The sequence below is a fragment of the Ochotona princeps genome, chromosome 31 (genome assembly GCF_030435755.1).
Source record: "Ochotona princeps isolate mOchPri1 chromosome 31, mOchPri1.hap1, whole genome shotgun sequence".
Lineage (NCBI taxonomy): Eukaryota > Metazoa > Chordata > Mammalia > Lagomorpha > Ochotonidae > Ochotona > Ochotona princeps.
The window spans coordinates 10,148,699-10,172,491 of NC_080862.1; the positions used below are offsets into that span (position 1 = coordinate 10,148,699).

General features: G+C 42.3%; 1 protein-coding gene across 2 annotated transcripts in view; it reads left to right on the plus strand.

Moving 5' to 3' along the window:
- The window catches only part of GLIS3 (GLIS family zinc finger 3), a 394,973-nt gene that overhangs the window by 112,480 nt on the left and 258,700 nt on the right, over positions 1–23,793 (plus strand). For both annotated transcript variants that reach the window (XM_036496801.2, XM_058657335.1), the window contains one exon: positions 7,370–8,468. In XM_036496801.2, the coding sequence (XP_036352694.2) occupies positions 7,370–8,468 (1,099 nt within the window). The remainder of the gene's footprint in view (positions 1–7,369; positions 8,469–23,793) is intronic.

A 23,793-nucleotide genomic window follows, 5' to 3' on the forward strand; every position in this document is an offset into this window, starting at 1 on the left:
CTCTTAGACAAATTTTCAGTATCCCTGAAGACTGATATTAGAGTGTAAAGCCACAGCACTATGCCGTATTCAAGGTCTGCTCCTGTTTCTGTTTGAAATAAATTATTTTTTTCTTCTGGGTGTTATTTTCTCAGGAAAACACAGTGTGAAATTTTGCCCCCTTGGCCCTACTTGCCCTGCCATGGTGATCCTGCCAAGCAGTTTTTTTCTCCCTGGACGTCTGTGGATTCCTCTTTGGAGACTGCAGTCCACCGATGGCCTTGTAGCATTAGTGGGGCTTGGCGCTTGTGCCCTTCTTCCCACCCCCTGTAGACCCCACCCCTCTTGTATCACTTGCTCTTTCCATCCTGCTAGCCACTCTTGGAGCCTCTGCATAGTTCCTGGAATCATTTATTTATGCCTATCTTTTTTCAGGAAGTAGAAACTTGTTTTTCACTGGAGACTTTTTTCTGATGGGAGGCTGCTGTCATTCCCCCATTGATGCTTATGCCTTAAGGGATTCTTCAGACTCGCGAATGCTGCATGTGAAATTAGCTGTGCTTCTGGGTGGGTGTCATTGGGAAGCCTTCAGCTTCCATGTCTGTGGCAAGTCCAGCCCATGCCTTGAAGGCAGAGAGTCATAATTAATGGAGAAGCTGACGGTAGGCAGAACACGCACTGCTCAAGCCGTGCACCTTATACAGTCCCTTTCATGGGTCAGCTGGAGAGGGGTCATTATCTCAGGGTTTTCTGGCATACTTGATTCCTTAGCATAATTTTTATGTCCTTAAAAGATAACACCTTCAAGTTACACTGACAAGTGTTTTCGACTGTGCATTCTGAGTCTTCCTGTGAGGAGGAAAAAAGTTATTTGCAGGATAAGCAAAGGAATTTGGAAGTGGCTTGGTAAAATATGGTACCTGCTTTTTGACAGTGTGGCCACGTCTCATTTATTTGTGATCCTTAAATTGGTTCGTGTGTTCCACCTGGGGAGAGACGGGCTGAAGGACAGCAGTTCAGCGAGGAGGCATTTTACTGTCTGAATATGAAGAAACAATGCAGAAATAAACAGCATAGAGTTTCACTCAATTGTGAATGGAGGAAAGAGATAGGACAGAAATGGTTCAGTCTGAGAAAGGCTGACCTCATGAAAAGCCTTAAAATGTATTGTCATGCCTGGTTATTTTGTAGTTCTGGTTGATTGTTGAAAGCACGCAGACCACGGGAAAGCCAAGGTAGCAAATGCTGGGCTTCCTGAATCCTGTTGATCGGAGACAATGATGGATATGGTTTTGATCCATATCCTTTCCGTTACCTGTAAGCACACGAAACTCAGGTGTAGACATTCTTTCCCACTAAATTGGTCGAATAATTGGGAATATCTCTTTCCAGTGAATGCATAATAAACACATCTTGACTTCTTCCTGCCCAAGGTTGATCAAGTATGTAAATGGAACTTAATTTTTTTTTTATCTTTATCCATCTTTTATTCCTGGGTATTTAGTTGCTTCATCTGATTTCTGAGTGACCAAGAATGCTTTCTTGGATGTACACTGTAGATCTTTAACTCATGTCTCTGATTATTAGAGTGAGTTTTTAGAAGCCAAATATTTCGGGTCAAAGCTGATGTACAGTTTTGAGATTTTTTGCACCGTGTGTTGTCAAATTTCACTGTGAAAAAAAAAAACCTACTCATTTATAAACTTGTCCACAGCCTAAGGGAGTGTTGGTTTCCTCAGACTATCAAATACTTGGTGGTGTTATTTTGATAACTTTTTTCCAGTTTAATGGCTAAAATGTTATCTTCATTTACAATTCTTGTTCTCTTTTTGTGAAGATTTATTTTATTGGTTTGAAGCTCAGCATTATATAGGGGAGGGGGAGACACAGAGACGGAGAAATCGTGCATTTGCCAGTCTGTTCTGCAAGTGGTAGTAATGGACACATCAAAATCAGGATCCCAGAGCTTTTATTTTTTAGGATTCATTTTTTTTTTTTTAATTGGAAAGTCAGATATACAGAGAGGAGGAGAGACAGAAAGGAAGATCTTCCAGCCATTGATTCACTCCCCAAGTGACTGCAATGGCTAGAGATGGAGCCTCTTCCGGGTCTCCCATGCGGGTGCAGGGTCCCAAGGCTTTGGGCCGTCCTCGACTGCTTTCCCAGGCCACAGGCAGGGAGCTGGATGGGAAGCAGGGCCGTTGGGATTAGAAACAGCACCCATATGGGATCCTGGTGCATGCAAGGCAAGGACTTTAGCTGCTAAGCTACCGTGCCTCACCCTTCCCAGGGTTTCTTACAGGACTCACTATAAGTGTGCAAGGACTCAGGCACTTAGACAACTTCTGCTGCTTTCTCAGGTGCATTAGAATGGAGTTGAATTCTAAATGGAACTGCCAGGACTCAAACTGATTGATGCCTTTGTGGGTTGCTGGTGTGGCAGTTGGCAGCTTAACTCACTATGCCACAAGGCTGACCCTTGCAGTTCTTCTTTATTGATAATATTAAATCTCATCGGTTTGTTGGCTATAGATTCTCTTTTGTAATCTCTTGGGTACTTTGTCTTTTTGTTTTGTGCTGCTCATCTTAGAGAAAGCACATCTTTAGCTCTGTTGGATTTTATTTAAGCCAGTGATGGGAATCCTGCCCTAATACTATGAATTGGCCTCAATTGATTTTCCAATCATTTTTTATTGTCCTCTCTTAATAATAATTCAAATTATGTGCACCAGTACTGAAGTTTCAGGGGGCCATTCACAATTTAAACATAGCCAAAAGCTCTCTAATAAACCCATAGCATGTATTTTTCCTAAAGTGGACAAGGCTGAGATGCTGACATGATAACTTCACACGACGATTTCTTCTGTCAATGTGACAAAAGCTTTTCTGGTGGCTTCCGAGTTGTTTACAGGTGTGTTCTTTTGTTGAAGGCCTATCGTTTGTCATCAGAAAGAAAATTCTTAGACGTGGATGAACACTTAGAGTGTCCCTCTTTCTCATACAGCCTGTGTGTGCAGTGGCAAGGGTTTCCAGTTGCACAAAGAACAGGAAGCTGTGTAGGTTCAAGGCATAGCTTGTGTTTCTCCAGGTCTTTTGGTGAGGCAGAGCATTAAAGGAGACAAGTGGAGTACAGTGTGGAGAATACAGCAGGATCACTGTGCTGGTAACCCTGTTAGGTCACTGCTTATCACGGACTGCCTCATTTGGACTTCTCTATAGACGGTGGTCCTCTTTTTTCCCCGGTGTCACTGAGAGAGATTTCATCAAACTTCAGTATAAGTTTTTTTTTTTATTAAAATAAAAATTACTGTTAAAAAATGTAGGTCATGAGCAAATAGAGGAGAGGAGAGATCTTTATGGGAAACGCCTGTAATAAAAACATTGTGCGTGGGTTTTCAGAACTTTTTGTGCCAAAGTAAGTTTATCCTTCAATTGTATCTTTCCATGAACAGTTTACAGTTTGGAAGCCATAAATAATGATGAGTTCTGTTGATTATTTCTTAATTTTTAAAATAGCTGTTGAGTACTTAGTAAATATCTAATACTTGAATAGGCAACACTTTAATAAGATGAAAATGAGCCCGGTTTGTTGGAAGGCTGTTTTGTTTTGTTTTGAGGAAGATTATACCCGTAGATGTCTGAAGTTAAATACAGTGAGCAGAGTAGATAACTTCTTGGGCGAAAAGACTGTTTGAGAGCTGCTGTCCTGGGAAGAGATGTTTGTGGATTAAAATTTCCTAAGATCCGAAGGTCTGAGTAATTGTATTTGGGAGGAAGATTGGCTGCCAAGCAAAGGTCTTTCTTCTAAGTTTTGTTCTGAATGGATATTCAAGGTAGAGGGAGCGTTCTCTATTCATCGTATTGCTGTCATGAGTACACTGTAGAGTTTGCTTTCTGAAATGCCTATGATGACTTTCTCAGAAGACTGAGCTGGGTAAGGAGTTGAGGCAGGTGCTTGCACGGGGCATGCTGTGACTGAAGTGGAACCACAGGAGAGGTGTCATCTGAGAGAAATGAGGATTGTCTCTCAACATGGGGACGAGTGAATGTGTGTCACCATAGGCTGTGAGAATTTCATAAGCAGAGTTGATAACTGGTGGATAAAACACTTGGCCTGTTTGTCATGGCTTACCCATCTGTTGTGTTCTGGTGTGACAGGCGAAACTGCCTAAAAATGAGCATCCTCTTAGCTTTTGGCTGAATAAAACAGGCTCTTCATGGACTCTGTGTCTCCCTATGGATTCCTCTGCCTCGCAGTGGTGAGGCGGTCACCCTTCCCTGCCTGTGACAGGAGTAGTGATTTAGTGTTAGTCTACTAGCAATTCCTGTTTGTCACTGGGGAAGGCACTAGGAGACCCCTTGACATTCAGTCACTAGGAGTCTGGAGTTGTGCTGTGTAGAAACAGAGCTATATGCTTCCAGTGTGCAGGGAAAATAATTGAAAAGTGTCCACTGGGGAATTCAAACAACAAAACCCCAAAAAACTAGATGCTTCATAAACCACTTCGAGGCTTGCAAAAGGCTCTCAGCCCAAATGTCAGGATGTGGACCAAGAAAAACAAAATGTATGTCAAGGGCCACCAGGCGTCAATTCTTGCTGTGTCTGTCATTGGTAAGCATGACTTCTCTCGATGACAACGTGAAGTCGATTGTGGTGTTACTGTATGTCTCAGAGTAGAGATGCTTTGCTAATAGCTCAGTGCTGTAGGAAACTGCTCCTGGCTTCCGTTTTATGGAATGGCATAAGAGGAACAAGGTCAAGGGAAATACTCCTGTTTTCCTCCGTTCCTTTGCAAGCGATTCATGTTTAACAGCTGCAGGTAGTTAAGTGCGTTCATTTGGGGAAGACATTTTAGAGAACTTCATTGTGATTTTTTTTTTCACAGAATAAGCGATGTCGGTAGAAAGGCAAGGCAGGTGCATGATCAATAGGGAGGTATGTCTAGCTGCTTTGTGGCAAATCTTCCCTCCGAGGAACGGAGCTTTGCCTTTGCTTTTTAAGGTAACACATCAGAGTAGAGCGGGATGACTTTTCACATGGCCCGAGGTACACTGTGATCCATACTGGGAGGCAGATAATCTGTTGTGAACCATACGGAATGTTTTACAAAGGATGAGAATAGGGAATTGTTGCAAAAATGAACTCTTGAAAGTGGATGATCTTCCGTTGAGCCGAAGATGCTAAGGTTTAAGGACAAGAGTTCATAGAACACCTAAGACGATGACACGTGATTAGAGTCTGCATGGTCTCTGTGTATAATTCCCAATATGATTTGATTTCATTTAGATATTCCCTTACACATGAAGCTGTATTTTACATATTTTTTTCTTTTTTTTCGTGGGATGATTCAATGTGGTGGCTGAGGGCCAACAGAGGTGCTTTAAAAAATTACCTTAGTCATCCCTTAATGTTGGTGAAATTATTATTCAGTTGTTATTACATTAGTCTCTGGATTACCCTATCACTTTGAGGATTTCTTTCTTTATTTACTTTTGAAAACAGCATTAAACTTTAAGCATTACATATACAGTGTATGTGTATATATATATCTATGTATATACACAGATATTTATATGTGTGTATGTATATACGTGTATACACACATACATGAATATATGTACATATGAACATATTATGTATATATGAACACACACATATATGAATCTATGTTTATGTACACACATACACATATATTTATATATATGTGTAAGTACACATATATATACACATAAATACACATATAAAGGGATGCTATTTTATGTACACAATGCTAAGAATATAATGGTATATCTCACCTTCCCTTCCCTCGTTCTTCCCTTTTATTTTCTTTGGATTTTTGCAATGACATTTCATTTTACTTTATGATCACAAGCTTAAACCATCACTAAGGAAAGAATTCAACAGATAGTAAATGGAAAACCACTGTTCCTGTTCCAGGAGTACAGGCAATGGCCATCAACAGTAACCAGATCTCAACATGTCAGATTCACCCATGTGCCTTTTTTTTTTGTATTCTGCATATTAGTTAACACAAATCAGAGAAAACATAGGATAATTGTCTTTTGGGGACTGGTTTATTTCACTAAGTATACTGGTCTCCAGTAGAATTTTATTGTCTATTTATTGCTGAGTAGTATTGTATCACACATCTATACTGTTTCTTTATATAGTCATCCATTGATGGAGATCTGTGTTGATTTCATGTCTTAGCTATTGTGAATTGAGCTGCTATAAATGAGGGGGTTTATTTATTTGAAAGTCAGAGAGTGGTGAGGTGGGGAGATACCCAGGAGCTTTTTGTATGTCTCCCACCTGCATGCAGGGGCCCCAGGACTTAGGGCATCTTTAGGTGCATTTTCTAGGCCATTAGCATGGAACTGGGTGAGAAGTGGAGCAGCCAAACCTTGAACTGGGGCTTATTGGGGATGCCGGCATCAAAGGTTGTAGCTTTTGCTTGCCATGCTACGCCACCAGCCTCCCAGCATGGGTTTTTACTTTACAGACAGATTTTGCTCCAAGTCTGGGATGCCATTTAGAGTGATACCCTGGGTTTTGAACAAGTTTGTGGGGGATTAGTAAGATGTTGACTGGGATGCCCATCCCTCCCCAACTTGTAGTGCCTGGATTTGATTCCTGACTCTGATAGGGATTATAGTTTTCTGCTCAATGCCCATCCTGGGGGGTAGCAGGTGATGGCTCAAAGACTTGGTTTTCTACCACAGCTATGGGATTCTGGAGTTGACTTTCCGGCTCCTGGATTCAGCCTGGTCCTGTGCTGGATATTGTGGGCGTATTGGAACGTCAACCAGTAGCTGGGATAGCTCTCTGTTTGTCTCTCAAATAAAGTAACAACACTTTAAAAGGTTCATGGAAATACTTATGATAAAACTATGCCTAGCTTTGAGAACTTGAATGAATCAAACTATATTGATTTTTAATTTCATTTTTCCATGTGCATTTTGAAGGACCTTCATGTTCCCTGCCATGCACACAGTAGGCAGTCAACAAACATTTGCTGAGTCCATTTTTATGATGGGCATCAGTAACTTTTCCCAGGCCTCTCACTTTTTCCCCATATGAGAAAACATACCTAAAAATAAAGCAAGGACTATTTATCATCATTCAGGTGTTCAGATTATTTGTAACAATAGATCTTTTGTTTTATTATTTTGGAGCACATTAGCTTTTATTATTCCTCTTGGTAAAATGTTATTTACCTGGAACTAAAAGCCCAGGATTTTATCTTAGCCCAAGAATGTGTATTTACCCGAGAATGTAATTAGGGAAAATACTGAAGGGATTGTCGATGCAATGTTTTAGCTGTTAAGCAATTCATATCCTGCTAAAATGTTTATTTTTTTTTTCCTTCTCTTCTGGCTGCCGTTCCAGGTCCCTTATTTCGCGTGAGTCTCTGGCATCCATGACTCTGAGTCTGACGGAAAGCCAGTCGGGCTTGAGTGTGAAACAAGAGTGGTCGCAAGGCTACAGGACTGTCCCTGCTCTGTCCTCCAGTCCCGGCTCTCAGAATGGCGGTCTAGGTGACCTTGGTAGCCTTCCTCCAGGAGCATCCATGTCCAGCAATAGTGTTTCTAACTCATTGCCGCCCTACCTTTTTGGCATGGAGAATAGCCACTCTCCTTATCCCAGTCCCCGGCACTCAGCCACCAGGTCCCACTCTACCCGCTCTAAGAAGAGAGCATTGTCCTTGTCCCCACTCTCTGATGGCATCGGCATAGACTTTAACACCATCATCCGCACCTCTCCCACGTCCTTGGTGGCCTACGTCAATGGATCCAGAGCTTCCCCAGCCAATGTGTCTCCACAGCCCGAGGTCTATGGGCACTTCCTGGGGGTGCGTGGCAGCTGCATCCCCCAACCTTGTCCGGTGCCCAGTGGCCAGAAGGGCGTGCTGGTGGCCAGCAGCGGCCTGGCACTGCCAGCGTATGGCGAGGACTGCGCTCTTGAGTATGAACGCATGCAGCAACTGGAGCACGGTGGCCTCCAGCCTGGACAGGTCAACAACATGGTGGTACAGAACCGCTTACAGGTCCCAGACGGCCCGCCGACCTCTGGCCTGCTGAAGACGGAGCGTCTGGAGGAGTTCCCGGGCGGTGCCCTTGACCTGCCTCCTTTGCCACCTCCCCAAGGTCCCCCACCCCCCTACCATGCCCACCCACACCTGCACCATTCAGAGCTCCTGGCCCATGCCCAGCCACTGGCTCTCTCCCAGGCCAGCCTGGACGAGGATGGAGACATGGACGACCTGGGGGGCAAGCACTGCTGTCGCTGGATTGACTGCAGCGCCCTGTATGACCAGCAGGAGGAACTTGTGCGGCACATTGAGAAGGTCCACATAGACCAGCGCAAGGGCGAAGACTTTACTTGTTTCTGGGCCGGTTGCCCTCGACGGTACAAGCCTTTCAATGCCCGCTATAAGCTGCTGATCCACATGAGGGTCCACTCCGGGGAGAAGCCCAACAAGTGTACGGTGAGTTTTTACAGCCCTCAGGCAACCTTACCCAAAGACCTGGCTAGCTCTCAGGTCAAAGCCATTGTCTTCTTTTGTAGGTTCTGGGTGTGTGGAGGTTCCGGTACCCAGTACATAGGCCTTGAGGCTGAGGAAGGGAAAGGGCCCTTTCATCATTAGCACCTGCGATCACTCTCTCTTTATAGATCCTCTCCTGGATAGATACCTGATTCACCATGCAGGAGGAATCGTTCTGTCACATGGTCAGAGGATGCTGCACAGGCATGAATGTGGAGTGTCCTTAATCTGCATGGTTGTGCAAGTGCAGAGGAAACCTGCACCACAGTTCCAGCAAGCTTCAGCTCTGTCCATAAGCAATCCTTCTGTGATTTCCCCTTCCTTCAATAACTGAGTGAGAACTAGGAGGTGTATTTGTGTGACACGGTGGGAGGGTGGTTCTGATATTTGGAAAAGAACTCACCACTTAGTAACTTGACTAGTTAAAATGCAGCTGCCTACACCCACAGGCCTGCATGCTCTACCTTCCAGGGTTGTAAGAGTGGATAATGATTTACAACCAGCATAAGAACACCCGGGGGGTGCTATTGGGGTTGACCCTCGCAGGATCACACCTCGTTTTAAGGAGAAAGACAACTTCATGGAAAGACAGGACTGAAAAGGGGATGTGTTGTTGGTGTTGAAGGAAGTGGGCCTGATGTCTCTTTCTCTCCTTGCCTCCCACATTTACAACACTCGTCTTGGAACTCCTATCTCCTTTCTGCTTCTTGGCAAAATGTGCCATTTTTGAATAACACGATTCTTAAGTTATTTCACAACAATTTCACACCTCGCAGAAAGCCTTAGGGTTTACGAGCAGGACGTCACCCTGGGGACCACAGGCTGGCTTTGGCCAATCTCAGACAGCTCACTTAAGTCCTGGAAAAAAAAAAGAAGAGCATATGTTTCAGATTAGTTTAAATGGACAGAAATATTTCTTTGAGAGTGAGGATCAGAAAATTCTGTGTGCACTCTGGCTCATGCGTGTTCTGCAGGTCGCTCAAGACGTGAGCGTGTCAAGAAGTCTGTGAGAAGGTGCAATTAGAAAGATCTAAATAGTTTGGTGCAAAGAAATTTTAGAATGCATGCAGAGCTTTTTCATAACATGCATTTTCAGCGAACTTCTTGAAGACCCCTTCCTATGTGACACAGCTAAAATGATGTGAAAAGGAGCTTGTTTGAACTGTGGTCATCCAGTGGAGTGTTTTTTCCCCTGTAGTTTGCTGTGATGAGGAAGAATCTGAACTGCTTTGATGTTTGAGTGTAAATTGGCCCAGGATCTGACTTATACAAAAGCAAACCAAACAGGTGATCGTCATACTGCAGGTGTGAGAAGCACCTTTTCACTGTCCAATAGTTATTGTTTTGGAAACACTTTGAAGAAACTCTGGTGGAATGTAGTTGCATTTCTTCTTGTTCTATCATGCCTCATGTTGTGAATTTTCTTAAGGAAAACCCGAAGCTGTTGCATCGTGAGAATGCCGTGTTCTGTGAGTGAAAAAGCATAATTGCATTCCAGGTGGCAAAACCTGACTCCTGTCAGCAGGGTTCTGCATTAAAAATGCCAGAGAGAGACAGGCAGTTGAAGGCAGTTCCAGTTCACTTCCATTTGTGTTTGTAACACACCAGTGTATTGCAGGCAGGAAAGACATTCATTCTCTGAGGGAAAACAGTCCAACCTTTCAGTTCTGACTAATCCTGTCTGAAAATAGTTTACTGGATTTGGCCCTACTGAAATAAACATAAAAGCCTGAATTATCCAAAAACTTTTTTTTTGCATTGCAAAATTAATTTTTTTGTGCAATAGGATTTCCCCATTTTTCCCACTGTTTCCAGACTTTACAAAGACACAGAACTTTCGAAAGTTGACTTTTTCTAGAGTACATGATAGATATTAAAAATAGAAACATTGAAGTGATGGATTTAGCTGACAGTTGAGTGTTTGCAGACCTGTGCATGATTTTTTTTTTCGTTACATTGTTGGAGATGGTTATGGGAGGTGACTTATTTCTTTCCAGTTGCCCACTCCCCATGCAAACTTCAGGATAGACTCCATTGCACGATTCATAGAGCCAGTTTAATAGCGTATCAGATCTAGAACCCCCAAGCATTCCTTACCACATGTTCCAGTGAAAATATGTTGATATAAAACAGGATTTCTTCTGAGAGCAATCCTACAGTTGTAGCCCTGGGACTGTCTATTTTTAGAAGGAAGACATCCATCTTCCTGTAGAACATATCCATCATGGACATTACGGTTTCTGAAACCTGTTATATCACTGCATATCTTCTGCTTACTTTGTACGGTTATATTCAACTAGTGGCAAATGATTTGGCTTTGAAATCCTAGCAGTTGTCTCTTGTCTGTGCTTAGAAGACGCTCTACTTATAATGAATGCATACCTGAAAGAAACCAACACACAGTTTTCTACCATTTGCAAAAAGGCAATCTTTGTACTCTTGGAATCCGCACAAAGAAAACTGCCGAAATATTTCATGTCCCATCACTTTAAAATCTGGTGGTAGTTGGTGGAAGGCTCAAGATGTTCTTCAAGGAAAATGAGCACACTCTTTAGAACATGATCTTTAGGTTTTATGTCTGTGTCATATGCAAAGGTTAGGAACAGTGTACATAATAAGGTTTCATTCATTTTTGTTTTTTCTATGTGGAAGTGTTCATTTTTTTATGTGATAGAAGTGGTCATTGTTTTTGCTCAGTTAGCTTATTGACCCAAGAAAGAGCTGGTGAAGCTGTTGTGTTTGGTGACAATGACTACAAGCAACATAAAGAGCTAGAAATTATGGATTTATTAAATAAAATAGTAGGGTGTGTGACAAGGCTTCTCCGTGACAGTTTGCTTACAGTAAGAGCCTACCACGGCATTCTCATCCCATGCCAAAGTCCCTTCCCTGGACAGGAAGACATGTTCTCGCATTCCCTAGCCTTAGCTGGATCCCTGGGATTCAGATCGTTCAGGATTTTAGGTGGCAGAACCGGGGGGTGGGGGCTGAATGGGGGATGTACTGTTTGACTGTATTACGGGAAGAAGAGAATGGATTCTTTTCCTTTTCCCACCCAAACAACTCCACCCTTCTGAAGATCTCATTCTGATGGCTTCTGTTGAAGGATGTCTGACCAGCTGCTCTTTCTCTAGCCTACTTTTCATAGCAAGAGACAGTCCCAGCCAGGAATATGGACCTTAGCGGTGAAGGGGCCTCAGCAAGCGGACAGGCAGAGCTCAGCTGAATCAGAGCCTGGAACGTGGTGGTATCCCATTAAGAAATACCTCTGTTCACACACTGCTGTCCATTAACTAAGGCCATGTGTAGGTGCTGAATCATTAGGCCCAGCCTGATCTAAGGTAACTCTTGGAATGATCAGATCAGTTGAGCATTTCTAAATGTAACTACGCAGAGTATGACGCAGTTTTTTTTTTTTTTTTTAGAACCTTAAGGTTCCAGATTGTCAAGTCAGAACAACTCACTGACTTTATTTCTTCTTCAGACTCTCCAGTTCATGTTGTCCCCCAAAGGATAAGACAGAATGTACCCTAAAGCATAGAAAGATACTGCACTAGCTGTGTCTAACAGTGTCCATGGTGATTGTTGCAAAGGAGTACACACTAACAATGTTTTCACGGCTGGTCTTTCTCCCACTCTGGACAAGGGTAGTGTTCCAGGAAGGTGTGCTCTGAGTGAAATCAAGCACCCATTGTGCCTAGCTCCTCTCGTGCGAACACTTATCTTGATCAGGGCACAGTGAGCAGGGCAGCCGGGTGGTGTTACCAGGAAGGACCCAGGATGCCAGCACTGTCTTCATGCACAATTGAAAGCACTTGTGCTTGGAGGTTAGGGAGTGTTAATAAGGGAATTGGAAGGAGGGATGGAGGTTAGGGAGTGTTAATAAGAGAATCGGGGGGGAATGTGGGTTGCCACTTAAATTTTGCTTATTTTTCCTGGAGGAATTTTATCCAATAGCAAAAAGGAATTTTGCAAAACTTTTACCCACCCACAGATTTTCATGAAAAAATGTCACTAACCAAAGACAGTTTTGAATTTTGTATGAATTGACTCATTTCTCCACAGGCATTTTGCCTGGCAAAATACACAGTATTTGCCTTGGCTGGGATCTTGGGCAGCTTGCTTTTTAAGTAACATTGGATTAGGAACACGAGAAAATAATACAGAGTTGAGACCAGTGTCCCCAGTCCTCTTTTTACGGCATGATGTGTGGATTCATGGGCCAGCTTCAGCCATGTTAAGATGTTTCTTGAAGGAACATAAAATTTAATGTCATCTGTGGAAGGTTTTATTTAGGCATACTTATATTTTGCTATTTTTGATAAGAGTTGGCCTTGATGTGGTGATCTTACGTCTAAAAAGGATCACAGGGAAATCTCTGTATAATCATTGATGTTAATGCTCCATAGTCTTCAAATTCACAAAATGAGTAAGTTCTTTCATATGGATAAGGGTGGTTAAGAATCAGACCTGCCTTGCTTAACAAGGCTGGAAAGAGTGAGTTGATGTCACCACTTGGGTGCGCCATTCAGGAGTAATTGTAACATTGAGGATGAGTTGGGTGTCCCTGTTAGAGAAACTCTTGTATCTGGTGCTAGGCGCATGGGGAGTCAAGAGCAAAGGTGTTTACTATGTAGACTTCTTAAAGTCTACATGTCTAAATCATCTATGTGCAAAGTAAATCGATACGGTGTGATTTATTCCTAATGAAGCAATATAAAGAAGTGTAAAATGAAGTGCACATATATACTACCATGGGTAAATTAAAAAAAAAATTCTATGTAAAATAAGGTATGTACATGTAAGCCTTGATTGAACTGTTATGTATTTTTTTTTATCTTTAAATGACTGAAAAGACAATGACATTCTATGGGCAGGATAATAAGTCACTTTAGCATAGTGGCTAATTTCTAGAGAGCAAAGAAATAGGAAGAAATGGAATATGAGGATTATGCTTTAATTTTTTTTCTGAATAGAAAGAGAACTGAGACAAACTTTGCAGAATACTAATTTCTTTTTTTTAACTTGGTGGAGGTATTATAGATTAGTGTCTATTATATGTACTCTAGTGCCTGTTTGAATGATTTCATAATTACATACATTTGTATCTAAAAATTAAAAAAAGAAATTCATGCAACCTTGCAGCTCCCTTCCACACATACCACTTTTCAAATGAAAACAAAACTTCGATAAATCAATTTTTTTCAACACGGTGAAGTTGTGTGGCTGTTCCCTGCTTGGAGTCTAAGTGGCTTTAACCCTGGCTGACACTGGGATCCCCTGGAAAGCTTAATGACCTGCACCCCTAGTCTGTGCTGCTTCCAGGGCTTCCAAGTTCTGGCCAAAGCCTTGCCTGTCATTTCAGTTAAGGTGGAGGGGGTTGGGGAGGAGGTGTATTTACTTAAGAGCGCATCTTCGTTATCTGGATGACCTGACCTTTATTACAGAGTTTGATGTTGGCAGAACACTAAGAGACAGGGTATAAGAAGATGATAGAATGACTCTAGTGACTATAACAGTTGGCATCCAATCCTTCGGTATTTCGTATTGAGAATATACTGCCCCCCCCAACCCACTCACCAATAGTAAAGGTCGGGATAAGACTTAATGCTGAAACATCTGTGTCACAACATCAGCCCTTAGCCTCTTGGAGTTAAAAGTGGAAGTGACAAATGTGTCCCATTTTTCTCATTTTGTGAAGGTCACGTGGAGTGTTCTTCCTTCCTGACATAATACAACCTCTCCAGCTTCAATAGAAAATGATCTTCAAAACATTTTTGCTAGTATGGATATTTCTAAGAGTTGGTCAGTTAGCAAAATATTGAATTTTCCCTTTTATCAAATCGGCCTGATGTGATTAAATAAATAAAATTAACATTAGTATCCTTTTTTTTTTCCTGTCTCTTGAGGCTGCCACACAACCAGGTGTAACATCTGGTAAAGATCAGAGAGCGTGTGGCCTCCAAATCGTTCCCCACACAGCATCGGTGTGTCAAACGTTCAGTGCAAACTCAGTGGTTAGAAAAAAACAATAATAAAAGCAAACCTCTAGATTTCTTCTCCAGCAATGTGGTATGAGAAAGAGATACAAACATATTTATCTGTGTGTGTACATGTTCAAGGTACTGTAGACATATACACGTCACCCTAAATAACAGGTCTCTCGGAATAGGTGGGAGTAAAACCACAGACGTTCTCATCAGGTGCGGAATTGACTGAGTTCTAGGAGACATCTGTCAGATTGCATTTCGCATCCCCAAATGCGATGGAGAAGCCTGCCATTTGGTACTGGTTTAATTTGATTTCCCTTTAGAAGGTACTTAATCCAGTTTACCTGGGGAGCTGGCCTTTCCTGAACTTTGTCCTGCAAGTAAATTCATAGCAGATTTGGGCTGGTGTTTCAAAGCAAATTGTGGTGGATGTCTCCTTGCCCTGTGATTCTAGGATTAATGAAAAGCAATAGATAATGAGAGGAACCCTAAGAGGTTAAATAGTTGAAGGTCTATCCTCATTAAATAAAATCATTAGCTAACGGAGTGGTTAACACTCCTTTCTGTTCATCGTTGGCTTCGTGATTTTTCTCTTAATTTTATGCCCTGAAATGGTGTTCAGAGAAATGGAAAGAACTATGTAAATCTTTAATAAATAATAAGATGAAGGGAACTTACAGCAAATCTTTGGGGGTTTATTTATAAGCAGAAATAACAACGTAATTTTCTTAGTTCTTTCAGCGTGAAAACTTCGTTTTGCAACATATTAGAAAAGTCTTCTGTGACCTTTGCAATATTTCTTAATTACCTTTTCTCTGAGTGGCCGTGTTGACATGTTTGAGTGCAGAGAGAAGTTGACTGTGCAGAGTGAAAAGACCCAAGCACATTTATTTTTCCCCCAAAAAAGAGGTCATTTGATTCTCTTTGATCTTTCAGAAGTATTTTATTCCAGTCTTGGGATAGAATGATTTGGAAAAGAGGTGTTTGTTTTCTTTTCTTTTCTTTCTTTTTAAAGGCTGATTTATTAGTTTCTGCTGTAATTACTGAGTCAGGTCTTCTAGACTGTTGCTGAGACAATGAATGGGAGTGTTGTAAGCGTGGGCAGTGCTTTGGTGGTTGGTTGGCGCACCCAGGACTTGAACAGGGTCGCCTTGATTTCATGTCAGCTGTAACTCTGGGCGGCCATGTGCCTGTCCTTCAGGCAGAGGGAAACTGGCCCGTCTGATAGGTGTCATCACTCACGCTGAATTTACTGAGAAAGTGCAATGTTGCCTCTGTGTCCTCATTTGCACCGTGGTATTTAGTTTTATTTTCTTGGGCGATAAGCACTGGACTGGAGCAGAAAGCAAGGGCTATCCTGTAGAAGGGGAATGATTAGTTGGAAAAGTTGCTGAAGAGTTGGAAAATGAGAAGAGCTGGCTCTGGGTGGGCAAGGGTAATGCACAAACATAATTATATGTAATACTCCCAAATCATGGTGACCATACATGATGGTTGTTTCAATAGAGCCACTTTTCAGAGTGAAGTAGGTTCTATTTCATTGGACTACCAGTCTAACCTAGATTTATCTTGGTAATGCCAGGATGTATAATTACACAGCCTGAGTGGTTTTCACTGATGTTTCCACCTGATGCATATTTATTCATTGATTTGATCACAGAAGGCCAACTCTATACTATATTCTTCCCTGGAAGCTGGTGTGCTTGTGTTTAGGTGTGTCCCCCCAGAATAAATAAATAAGTGGGATGTTCCCTTGAGGAGCTTATAGTCTTCTTCTAGGGAGGATAGTACTAAAAATAGCTGAACAAGAGCTACGATAAAGATTTGTGCAAGTTATTTTAGTGGGAAAACAGGGAAGCGTCCAAGCATACCTCTAGAGTATAAGCAGTGTATGGCATGGAAGCCCCAGAGGAAGAAATCATGGCCCGGTAATTTTCACTAACCAAGACTAGCTACAAGTGGGAAATGAGGCTGCAAGGACTCCTGAGGCACTTTTACTAACAAACAGGGATCACGTTAGCCAAAGTCTGAAAGAATTGCAAACCCAGTTGAAATCAGTGCACATCTGGTTAATAGAAAACAAACTTAGGGCAAAGCCTCGTGTGCAGAAAGCCAGCGCTTACTGCTAGTGCTGCTGGCCATGAGACTTGAATTCCCCAGGCCATCTTCATTGTCTCTTTAAACCTACAGTTTAACTCTATTAAAATGAACCTCTTGGCAGCCCTCAGATGAAACACAGTTTTGCTTTATTTATTTAATTATTTTTTTAAAATTTTAAGTGATCAGCCAGAAAACATAATGGAGAGAAGCATGAAAGCATTTCCTGTTGTGGACTTTAAAGACGAAAATTAAAAACCTGGGGGAGACTGGAGACGAAAGCTATTTGATCAATTATGTAGCATGATTAAGATGTGGACAGAGGCCGCATACATTATCCTGTGTACGAGTAGCTTTCCATTAGTTAAATATTTCCTCTTGTAATCCGTAAAGACAGCGAAGTGCTGATAAACAAAGGTTTGGACTGGCACTCATTATGCTGAGCTTGTCAGTCTTTTCAAAACTTCCCCACCCCACCCCCCAATGGCAAAGATTTACTTTGGATTTTTTTTTTTCCTGCTCAGTTTGAATTAATACAGAACAGAACGGAATGCCCAAGCTGTTTAGAGGAGTGTCAATGAAGTCATTCTTCCTCAAAATGGGACCAAAATGGGCCCCATCGCCCCATCCCTGGTGCAACACCACAGGGACCAGGTGACTCTCTTGGGTGGGGGAAGCCAAGGGGCAGGGGGCCTGTGGCTTTACCAGGGTCCCCTGCCTGCCTGAGAGCCTGCATTTGTAAGCCACCTGCTCCAGACAAGACAGCTAACTGGTCCTGGATCCTCACCTTGACATGGATAGGGCTGCTCCCAGGATGAATGCCTCTCCAGAATAGTTTAGAATACTTGCTTGAAAGTATTTTCCTTTGCCTCTTCCTCCCTTCCTCCGTCCCTCTCTCCCTCCCTTGTTTCTTTCCTTCCTTCCTTCCTTCCTCCCTTCCTTCATCCCTTCCTCTCTCTCTCTCTTATCTTTATTTTCTGTATTTTTACCTTGGCACCAGGTTGTGGGCCTGGGGAGCATGTCTTTTTAGGAGGGATTTGCTGTGGACACTTCCTTTCCCTACTTGCAGTCACAGCTCCTGGTGAGAAAGTTATTCAGAAAATGACTCAGTGGTGCTTTAGAGCGGGGAGAATGGATTAAGGATTGGGGACTCTCTGTAATGAAGGCAACAGGAGAAACCCTGCTTTAACATGGCTGTGTATTTATTTATTTTAAATATATATTTAATGAGTTGAAAGGCAGAGTGACAGAGATTGGGGCTAGAGAGAGAGAGAGAGAGAGAGAGAACAAATGAGCTTCCATCCACTGGTTCCATTCCTCAAAGGGGCCAGGCTGAAGCTGAGGAGCCAGAAACTCCATTCAGAGAGTCCAGAAGCACCATTTTCCGTTGCTTTCATAGAAGGCGTGTTAGCAGGAAGCTGGATTGGCAGCAGAACTCAAAATGGCACTCTGCTATGGGGTGCTGGTATTGCCGAGGAGAGCTTCCCATATTCTGTGCCACAGTGCCCACCCCTGAAAATTACAAAATAGAAGTTTGTTTTTTAACTTACTGGTGTTGGCTCCTACTATCTTCTTCTCGCTCATTTCCAAGGTACCTCAGAGGCCCTCTGGCTCAATTTTTTTCTCCCTACCAATTTGAGGCAGCTCTTGGCAAAGAGAAATTCATGCATATTGTGGGGAATGACAGGGGAGATTCAGTGTGCTCCCCTCTCGCAGGGGAGCTGCGTTTTGATGAGGAAGGATGTGTTAAAGCTCTGCCTTATACCAAAAACTCCTTCAGGAAAAAAAGAGGGGAAAGAAAATGACTGTTTTAAAATTTCTCAGCCACTGGGTTACTTTAATCCTCACCCTAGCACTCAGAGCTGCGTCATTTGTGGGGTTTGAGATTCTGACTCTGTTCTTTCCACTGCATTCTCAACGATAATTTGTTATGCTCCTTTGAGTCCTACCCACAGCACCTGGCTGATGATTAATGGATACTGGACCTCAAGTCTATGTACATACATACACACAGACACATGCACATTCTGAAACTTGCTGAGAGATACAGGGGGGCACATTATCGTTTTTGCTTGTGTGAAGATTAGAAATTTCTCATTAGTAAATAAAAATTGAATTAATGAGGGGCAGGTATTATTGAGCCTATGTGGGAGGACATCAATTGGGGTGCCTGCATGCTATTATAGGGGGTCTAGGTCTGAGTCCTATTCTGATCTTTGCATTTGTTTATAAAGCAAGAAGGGTACAGTTTGTTCTCCCCAGCTTCTCCGAAAACGATGCCAGTCATTTTTTCCCCTTAGATAACCTGTGCTCTACTGATCTGAAAGCTTACTAACTTTTTCCACTGCTCTTCAAAGGCTCTGAAATCAGTCTGCCAAAGAGTAAGATGAGAGATGCTCTTAAGCAGTAACATGATGTTTGAAAAAGTGAATAATAAGAAGAGAGTATTATTGGAATATATTAAGATAATCTAGACTTTGTAGCAGATAGCCCCACATCTCAGTGGCTTGGCATGATACAAGTTTCTGTCTTGCTCGTGTTCATAGGCAGCCAGCTTCTTGCAGTACTCCAGGGACTTGGAATGCCTTCATTTATTGGCTCTGAAGTCTGATTCTGCGGTGAAAGAAAGATTGTTGAGGATGGTACATGAATATTAGGAGACAAATTGACAGGTGACATACAACTGCTTCCCAGTACCCATTGGGCAGATAAATTCTCACTTGCATGACCGCAGCTACCTGAAAGGGTGGCTGGCATGTGTGGTCCTCTCGTCTGCCAAGAGGGCATTTAAGCACAGAGTATCTGTGAGCACAGAGTAATGGCAGCTGTCACAGGCAACTAGAACCACCTCCTGCTTTGCTTCTACTCTGTCCCTGTTTTTTAAAACCCTTTGAACTTTCCATAAATGTGACTCTGTCCCATCAATGTGGTTTTGTTCAAAACCATTTGTTCTTATCAGCACTGAGTTCTGTAACTTGCTGTTCAACTTTTACTAAATATTTCCCAGCCCAACCTTTTTTTTTTTTTTTTTTTTGTTATTTACTCTCTAAGGATTCCATTGCCATACAGTCACCACTGCTGGGGAAACTCTCCTTATCTCGAGTGGATTACTCAGTTTTTCCCACCTTGTCCAAATTACATGTTCTTAGTCCATAATTCCCCATTGCTCATCATATTTGTTAAGTCATGAGGATGTACGATGTTTTCATGTCCCACAGGCACTCACCCGTAAGGGAGATCTGCTCATTCTCAAGGGCAAGGTCATGCATGAATCATCCGGAGATCCACCATTGTGCACAGAAATTTGGTGTGAAGGGCGATTTTGCTAAGACTCTGAAACACGATATTCCCCATCGGTTCATAAAGTAGCTTATTTGATACACACAGCGTGGTCATAAGGGCTCTTCTCTGAATACTTGCTTTTGGTCATGAACTGGCACACACTCAAGGAAAAAAAAAAACATGACAATGTGCCTCTATAGACACTTTTGGTCCATTTCCATAAATATACTCAAACAAAATGAAATCGCCTGTCTCTTTGTAATCTGTCCTCTGGTGTGTTTAAGTTTGCAAAATTACCCCCAAGGATGACAAATGGTAAACATCGTGCAATTCCACAGCCCCAGGTCAAGGCCCAGCCCAGTGTTCTGCTGACATTCAGCCCTCCTAGAAACGTTGAAAGTGTTTTAGGAAAATGAAGCTGGGCAAACAAGCTTATCGTGAGTGACAATAAAAAAAAAATTGATTCTAATTAGGAGGCGTCACATATACAGAAACAGAGCTGCTTTTGTGTGGTGGAAAGTCTACCTGCTTTCTGAAATCCATGGAGTGCTTTCTAGTGGCTTTATATAATCACGCTGACAAAGTCTCAGGGCTCTGACCTTTTGGCCCATCTCAAGTCTTTGAGCTGCACATGTTGAAACTTGTCGAAGCTGTTGGTGAGAGGAGTGCTGGCTGGGAGACATGTAGTGACAAAGGTGTGACAATAGGACAGGTGTGGATGCTTCTGCACTTCATCTTAGCCAAAAGGTTGAGAAGCGATGTGGTATTGCTTCTGAAAGCGCTAAGCTGCAGCAGAGGTTAAGGTGCAAGTATTCAGGGTGTTGAGGAAAGGACTGAGTTTAAGGTCAAGATTGGCCCTTCCCTGTAGCAACTGTTTCTCTCAGTAGCCAAGTGATTTGAGCTCCTGCCAGAAAGGACTCCAGCTTCTTGAGTTGTCTGGGTCACCCCGATCCTGTTCCATTGTGTGCCCTAGGAAGGCCAGCTTTTTCAGACTGTGACCATGGTTTTGTGCCATGCTCATGGAATGGGATATTTATGACGGAACTAGTCAAGGAGAGAGCTGTACAGTCTGGTCGAATAATGCAGAGAAGTCACTAATTGCTTGTGTTGTTGACGTAGTAATCAGAGTCAACAGCTGTGTTACCGTCACTTACCTTGAATTCACAACTTCAGAAAGAAAAAATGGATTTCGTTGGACCACAGAGTTAAGAACATAGATCTTAGTAAATCAATGGGCAATTTATTTAAAATTAAGGGTACATGTTGACCATTTGCCGTGTCAATGATTTATTTTCCAGGATTGGGTTTCATAAAAGGCGGTTTTAGTTGCCTGATTGTAGGTGTCCTGCAGAGAGTGGCTCACTAATTACCGTCAGTGAGTAATAGGGGTTGCCAAAAAAAAGTCCATTGTGTTCCAAGGGAGTGATACTGCCAAGTGTCTTGACAGGCTCCTGCTGCACTTGTCAAACAGCTGTGCCTGGGAGTGGAGTTTTGAAGTTTGATTCTCACTTAGCCAAGATTAGAATAGGCCTAATTGAAGGTGTCTGCAGTGGAGGACAGTTTCAAATTCTGAAATGCAGAATTCATGCGTTTTTCAAAAACAACTGATCATTTCCACATCACTTCATTTGGTCTCATCCTTTCTATTCATACAGATATGTGTGATACAAGATTCAAAAGAGAAACATAAGTAAAAGAAAATTGTTTTAATGTGGAAAAATATCCTAAAATTATTTGTGTCATGACGTCACATAGCGATGCTTTTAGTATTTAAAGATTTGGCTTGTATTTACATTGGAATGCAGTCAGGCATTTAATTATATGTATACACTCCCTGTGGTCTCTAAATGTGACTTCTTGGTGCGAGATCTCTGATGGTATCATGTTTTTAGCTATTTATTGAGGAACTGTTTCATGCCAGTCCTTCTGGATACTGGAGGTAGAGCAATGAACACATCAAATCAAAAACACCCCATTCTTTCGGAGCTCCCAGTCCATAGGAGAAGACAGTAAACCATGCAGACACCTGAAGGAAGAAAGTTGCAGGCAGAGAAGAGCAAGTCAAGAGGCTTTGATGTCAACGTGTTGGTGCACTCTAGACACATCAGGGAGTACAGGTTGGCTGGAGTGAGTGGAAGAGGAAGAAAGAAGAGAGTTCAATGTGTTTGCATCTTCAAAGCCACTGAAAAGGATGGTTTGGTGTAGGTGTGTTGGGACTTCAGGTTAAAACTTAGTGCTCCAAGGAGAAATAGGTGGAAGGGAACAAGATGATGTCACCATGACTGAGATCATTTTAGTAGTCTTCTCTCAGGTCTTTCTGCTTATATGCAAGAGCAGAAATGGGGGTAAACAGTTGGATTATTGCTATATAAACAGATAGCCTGACCCAACAGGACTTCCAGAGGATCGAAGGTGAAGTGTGGGAGGCAGGAAGTATCAAGTATTGCTCGAGGGGCTGGCTTGTGTATCTGAAAGGATGAGAAGAAGTTTATTATAGGAGACGGGAAAGGAATCAGAGTTGATCTTAGTCATGTCAAGTTTCAGGAACCTGTTCCTATAGTCAGTCTAGCCATCAGAGAAGTCTAGAATGATATAATTTTGAGAGTGAACCATGTATGAGGGTATGAGATTGCTTGACATCATGCAGATGACACAAGAAATGGCATCATGAAATAATTTTTGTCTGTACTGTGGCTTCCCTGAAAGGTAGAAAGAAGGGATTTCTCTTAACACAACATTTCACCTCTTCTTGGTCCTGTTTTGTCAGGTTGTTCTGACTCTACCTCTGGTATATCCAGAACTTCACGGGGTTATCTAAAGTTAGAAGGCAGGGTGAAAGATGTGGCAAATTAGCCTGCATTGAAATATTTGCATTTTGTCTCCAGACCAGAAGATGGATAGCCAGTATACAAGTGAGACAAGTTCCAAGAGAATAAATTGACATCTGCCATTATGATCTTATGTTCTTGGAACTGGAGGAAATTAATGACAAGATCTACTCATGTCAGTACTTACAGAACTTAACAATGTGTAAGCTTGCATTATGAGAAGCAGAGATGATTGGTTCAGCCACTAAGGTGACATGACTGTGAGGAGGAGTTCAGGAATGGACGGTCTACCTTCTTGTGCTTCTTGTGTAGAGGATTCAAATAGCAATGTGCGGTTTTCTTCTCTGCTTTTCCAGCAATGACGGGCTAAGGTTTTTCTTCAAAAACATTGGTCTCTCAGTGAACTGGGTGGTATCCTGTATTCCCAATACATCTCTCGATCGCCTATCTGCCTTCTCCTTGGAGAGGCTGCTCTAAGAATGCTTCTCTAGGTTGGCGTGCAGCAGTTTGGAGTGGCTGCTAGCTGGAGGTCTCCTGGGTTGTGCTGGGTTGTGCTGGGTTGTGCTCCATGTGTGTGTTGCATGAAGGCTCAGCTGCTATTCTTGACGAGTAGGAGCCCAGTGAGTCTGTGGAAATAGTTGTCATTTCAATTTTAAGAGAGCACAATTATATTTCTCCTTACTACACCAACAGCTTAATGAAAAACCTTCTGTGTACTGTGCGTTGAATTTGTTTACTGTGGATTATGATGGCGAGGGAATAAAGCCTTACATTTTAGCTTTTGGAAAATGTTATAACAATCATGTCTATGGTAATAAAATTTTGTTGGCTCCAGCAGGATGGCTCTTTTGTTTGACTGTAGTGTTATGTCACATCTACCTCCAGAGAAGGTACAATATAGATTTTTTTCTTTCTGCTTCTATTTTTCCCTTTTGTTGTGCCCCCCCGCCTGCCATCTTACTAGCAACTTCTTTGTCTTTTCTTTCCAAGCAGAGCTCTTGAGGATGACAGAACAGAGAAAATACAAGTTGCCAGACCTGCTTATAATCTGTGTTTGTGTGTATGTGTGTG